The sequence below is a fragment of the Colobus angolensis genome, unplaced genomic scaffold, assembly GCF_000951035.1.
Source record: "Colobus angolensis palliatus isolate OR3802 unplaced genomic scaffold, Cang.pa_1.0 Scaffold233, whole genome shotgun sequence".
In the NCBI taxonomy this organism is placed as follows: domain Eukaryota; kingdom Metazoa; phylum Chordata; class Mammalia; order Primates; family Cercopithecidae; genus Colobus; species Colobus angolensis.
Window position 1 is genome coordinate 453,020 of NW_012115522.1, and position 5,913 is coordinate 458,932.

The 5,913-nt window shown below is 34.8% G+C and overlaps 1 protein-coding gene across 1 annotated transcript in view; it reads left to right on the plus strand.

Moving 5' to 3' along the window:
- Nucleotides 1-5,913, plus strand: part of TEX15 (testis expressed 15) — a 94,016-nt gene that overhangs the window by 54,821 nt on the left and 33,282 nt on the right. Inside the window, exons 6-7 of the mRNA XM_011944605.1 lie at nt 2,166-2,312; nt 3,415-3,577. Coding sequence (XP_011799995.1) covers nt 2,166-2,312; nt 3,415-3,577 — 310 coding nt within the window. The remainder of the gene's footprint in view (nt 1-2,165; nt 2,313-3,414; nt 3,578-5,913) is intronic.

Sequence of the window (5,913 nt, forward strand, 5' to 3'; positions counted from 1 at the left end):
GGTTTATGCCATTCTCCTGCCTCAGCCTCCCGAGTAGCTGGGACTACAGGCGCCCGCCACCTCGCCCGGCTAGCTTTTTGTATTTTTTGGTAGAGACAGGATTTCATCATGTTAGCCAGGATGGTCTCGATCTCCTGACCTCGTGATCCGCACGTCTCGGCCTCCCAAAGTGCTGGGATTACAGGTTTGAGACAACGCACCCGGCCTATGCTGAATTTTTAAAAAAACTTTTGCCAGTCTAATGTGTGGTAGTTTCTCATTACTGGTTTAATTATTTCTTCATTATGATTATTCCTGAGTTTAAAGTTTCTGTTGAATATATTTGCTGACTGTATTTAGTGAACTGCTTATTGATATTCCTTGACAGTTTTGGGGGGGGGGTTTTCCCTTTTTTGCGTTGGTGTGTGAGCATTATCTATTGCCTAAAGCATATTTTAAGAGCTAGGCTTCTCTCTATATAATGTTTTATCATTTCATGTTTTTAATTTTTTAGTAAACTTTTTATCTTGGAATAATGTTAGATTTATGGAAAAGTTACAAAGATAGTAAAGAGAGCTCTTGTATATATAATGCACCCAACTTCTTCTGATGTTAAATTTTACATAAATACAGCATGATTGTCAAAACTAAGAAACTGACATTGTCACACCATTAACTAAATTACAGACTTTATTTGGCTTTTGCTAATTTTTCTACTTATGTTTGTTTGCGTTCCAGGATCCAATTCAGGATACCACTTTATTCTTAGTATTGTTTTGATTGTTGAGTGAACATACTAATCTATTTAAAATAACAGTAATAAAATACTGTCACTTATGTTCATGGTTTTAGTTTTTAAATCATTTGTTGTTTATGGGCAGAAATTTTAGAATACTGTGTTGTGAAGTTTATATGTTTTTGTTTCATTTTATTGGCACGTATTCTTAGAAAATACTTATCACTTTGAGATTGAATAAATATTGGCCTTTGTTTCTTTCTACAGTATTTTCATTGTATTTTTAATATTTAAATATTTAACATAAGAATTTAATTTTTTGTGTTGTCCCACATCATTAAATAATCACTTCTTATTTCAGATGGTGTTTTTAATATAATATACTGTATTTTTAGTATTTTTAATACATGTGTGGGCTTACTCCAGGCTTTTTCTTTCATTCTGTTTTTTATTCATTTTGGTCTTTTCTCTGCTTTTGCTGGTGGTAGTACCATCCTTTTTAAAAATGTTTTTATATCCAGAATTGCAAATCACTTGTCCTGTTCCATCATTGTCAATTGCTAACCCAGACTTTAAAAAAATTTCTGAGCTATTCTTGTTTGTCTTCCAAGTACATTTTAAAATTATACCCCATTTTTAAAAGTAGATTCTCGGCCAGGAGCAGTGGCTCATGCCTGTAATCCCAGTGTTTCCGGAGGCCGAGGTGGGCAGATCACCTGAGGTCAGGAGTTCGAGCCCAGCCTGGCCAACATGGCAAAATCCCATCTCTACTAAAAATACAAAAATTAGCCGGGCATGGTGGCGCATGCCTGTAATCCCAGCCACTCAGGAGACTGAGGCAGGAGAATCGCTGGAACCCAAGAGGCGGAGGCTGCAGTGAACCGAGATCACACCACTGCACTCCAGCCTGGGTGACAGAGTAAGACTCTGTCTAAAAAAAAAAAAAAAAAAGAGATTCTCTGAAATTTTTATTGGAATTACTCTAATCTTAGAGTTTAGTTTGGGGGAGAATTGACATAGTTGCCACGTTGAGTCATCCCATTCATCTAGAAAATGGATTATCTTTCCATTCATATTTCTACTTCTTAAAAAAGTCACACCCTGGCACCATGGCTCATGCCTGTAATCCCAGTGCTTTGGGAAGCCAAGGCAGGAGAATCGCTTGACCCAGGAGTTCAAGACCAGCCCGGGCAACATGGTGAAACCTGGTCCCTACAAAAATTAGCTAGGTATGGTGATGTGCACTTATGGTCCCAACTACTCAGTGGGGCTGAGGTGGGAGAATCGCTTGAGCCTGAGAAGTCAAGGCTGCAACTCCAGCCTGGAGTGAACAGAGTTAGACCCTGTCTCAGAAAAACAAAACAATGTTGGCCTTTTATGTTTGAAATGTGACAGTTTAGAAATGTCTTGATATATTTTTACGTACTTTTTTTGGCTTTTTTTTTTTTAGGTTCTCTTTGGAAAAGTGAAGAAAATTCAGCCTTCTGTGGATAAAAATAAAGTTTCTTTGGATCCTTCCCCTAACTTTGATTGCCATATGTCAAGAAATGCACCTTCTTTGAAAGATACCATTGAACTGCAAGCCTACAGTTCAGCAGTATGTTAATGGTTCATTTGATTTCTTGAAAAGTACATGTTTCACATTGTATGTTTCAAGACTTAAATTCCCAAAATGTTAAATGAAAACCTGTTAATTCATTCAATATAAAACTTAAGCAAACAGCGAAAGCTATTTTAATATTTGTTGTATGAGAATATTAGTGAAGAAGTTTGAAAATTTACATTTAACTCTGTTCAAAGCACAGTGGCTACTTTTATTTAGATATTATATAGATTATTTACCAACTTTCAAAATATACCAACTTCTCTTTTAAACAAGGCTGCACAGCAGGGTGGCCATACTTAATAATAATGCATTATTTCAGAATTGCTGAGAGTAAATTTCGAGTGTTTCACCATAAAAAGTGATGGGTGAGGTGATGGACATGTTAATTACCTTGATTTAATTACTCCTCATTGTATACATATATCAAAACACCACATTGTGCCCCATAAATATATAGTTAAGATTTATCAATCATAAATAATATTAATTTTAAAAAACAAGGCTATGTCAAAACAAGATTTTGATCTTCTTTGCAAAAGTAGGAAAAAAGAAAAGTCTTATGTATTAGTCATTAGATGAAACAGTAGTCTATCGTATTTCACTTATTCTGTGGACCTTTAATTTTATACAGAATATTAAATTATATATGGATTATATATAATCATGATTAAATGAAGATAAATCTTCTCTATGAAAGTATATCCATGCACCCACATGTAAAACATACTACCTATTGTTATTTTCCTAATTTTTTCTACCAAATAAAATAAAATAGTTGAGACTGTTATAATGGAATAGAAATATAATAAATGGAAAACATTTAACTTTTAATGAAAAAATATTTTTTATTTAAAAACAAATTGTGCCTTTTTCTGCAGACATTGGTAGCCTATCAAGAAAAAAAAATTGTGGGGGAAAAAAAGGAATTCTGTACATCTTCAAAAACATTAGGGTTAAACAAGGCAGCTGGAGAAGTTTATATAGAAGTAGATAAATAATATGCAATTATATTGATTTTTTTTAAATATGAGCTTATTCAAGTCTGATTGCCAAAATTAATCAGCATGAACCTGTTTTCTTCTTTATCTTTCAGGTGTACTTCTATGAATATAGTGTCCTTTCAAAGCCTGTAGATAAACCTAGGCAATGTCTTCCATATGCTGTAGTAACAGTAAAATTTATTGGTTCAAAAGTAGATAATGGATACCTTATGACGTCTTTGAGATTCCTCTCAACAGGATTTCCTAAGAGAGCTGGTAAGATACACATATGATTGTACTTGATTAGCATTTATGCTGGTCTTAAAATTTCTCAGTATTATTTTCTGGCTGTGCACAATGGTTCATACCTGTAATCCCAGCACTTTGGGAGGCGGAAGCGGGCGGATTACTTGAGGCCAGCCTGGCCAACACGGCAAAACTCCGACTCTATTAAAAATACAAAAATTAGCCAGGTGTGGTGGTGTGTGCCTATAATCCCAGCTACACGGGTGGCTGAGGAAGGAGAATCGCTTGAACCCAGGAGGTGGAGGTTGCAGTGAGCCAGGATCACACCACTGCGCTGCAGCCTAGGTGACAGAGGGAGACCTTGTCTCAAAAAAAAAAAAAAAAAAAGTGAATCTGCAAGTAAAATAGTTGTGTTTTCCTATTTTATATATCTAGAATCATACTGCAGGTATTTTGCTCAGTATTAGATTTGTGTGATTTTTCCCTATTGATATGTGTAACTGTAGTTTGTTCATTTTCGTGGATGAATGGATGGAGAGAGTATTCCATTGTGTAGACACACTGTACACTATACTACTGAGGATATTTGGGCACTTTCCAGTCTTCTTATTCCAAACATTGCTATTTTAAATATTCATAAAAGTGTCTCATTGCATATGTGCCAAGAATTTTTCCATAGAATATGTATTTACAGCAGGAATGTTCAACTGAAAGACAGCATCAAATGGTTTTCCAAAGTGGTTTGCGTTAGATTACATAATCACTCTATATTCTTGCCAACACATACTATGCTTTCTTTTTTTAAGTTTTGTTTCCACCAGTCTAATGAGTGTGATATGTTATTTCATTGTGGTTTTTAACTTGTTTTTCCCTAATTAATGAAGTTGAGGATTTTTGTATCCTCACCAAACTTAGAGCCATCAGACTTTTTCAGTGTTTTTGCTACACTAGTAGGTGCAGCATTTATTTGCTTTTGTATTTTGCTTTTCCTCAAATGCTAAGTAAGTTAGGTTTGTTTCTGATAGGTGTATTGGCTATTCGTATACCACTTTTCTGAAATTCCTGGTCACATTTTGTATCTACTTTTTCTAATTGAGCTAATTTTTATTTCATTATTGATTTGTAGGAATTCTTTTACATATTGGATATTGGCTCTTGGGTCAGTTGTATGTGTTGCGAGTGTCTTCTCTGAGTTTGAGTCTTTGTATTCTCATTTTTGTCAAGTGTTCTTTGATGAACAGCGGTTCTTGATGTCAGATGTGTCTTTTTATTATAAGTACTACTACATGTGTCTTTCGTAAGAGTGCTTTTCCTAGGACATGAAGATATTTTTCTGTGTTTTTTTTTTTTTAACTTTATGGGTATATTTTCCCATTTTTGTTTTACCTACCTGGAAATGACTTTGGTGTGTGATAGGATTCTTTTAAAGTCCCAATTTACTTTGGTTTACATATGCTAACTCGATTGTTGTCTCAGTACAGTTTGTTGGAGAGTCCATTTTCCCCACTGATCGATAACTGCAGTACCGCCTCTGTAATATATCAGTTGGCTGCAGGTGCTGCAGAGATCTCTTAACTGGGTTCTCTATTCATCTCTTTGCCTATTGTTTTGCCATGAGCATCTTGCCTTAATTATTGTAACTTCATTAAAAATACTAATACCGGACTTTGTTTGAGAGAAAAAATACTAATACCTGTATAACTGATCCTTCATCTTTTTAAAAATAATTCTTTGTTTTTGGTCCTTTGGTGTTCATAGAAATTTTAGAATCAACTTATCAAGGTCTGCCAACAAATTTATCAGAATTTTGATTGAGATTGATTGAATCTATATGTTAATTTGTGGAAAATTGTCTTCTTTATTGAGTTTTCTAATCTATTAATATTATATTTCTCCCATGTCAGTTATCTCTAATGTATTTCAATTTTATAATTTTCTCTGTAACATCTTACATGCCTTTTATTTTTAAACATTTGATATTTTATGTTATTTTAAATAATAGCTATTTCGTTTTATTTTCTATTGTTGGTATATGTCAATTCAGTTGATTTAAAAGTGTAAGATTCAGTAGCTTTTAGTATATTCACAAATATGTGCAATCATCACCACAGTTTTAAAATTAAGGTACTTTGTTTTGTTTTTTGTTTTGTTTTTGAGACAGGATCTCACCCTGTCACCCAGGCTGGAGTGCTGTGGCACAGCTTGGCTCACTGCAGTCTCCACCTCCCAAGCTCAAGCAATCCTCCCATCTCCACCTTCAGTTGCCGGGACTACAGGTGCACGCCACCGCACCCAGCCTAAGCTCACATTTTAAAGAAACTTTGAGCGGGGCACCATGGCTCACGCCTGTAATCCCAGCACTTTGG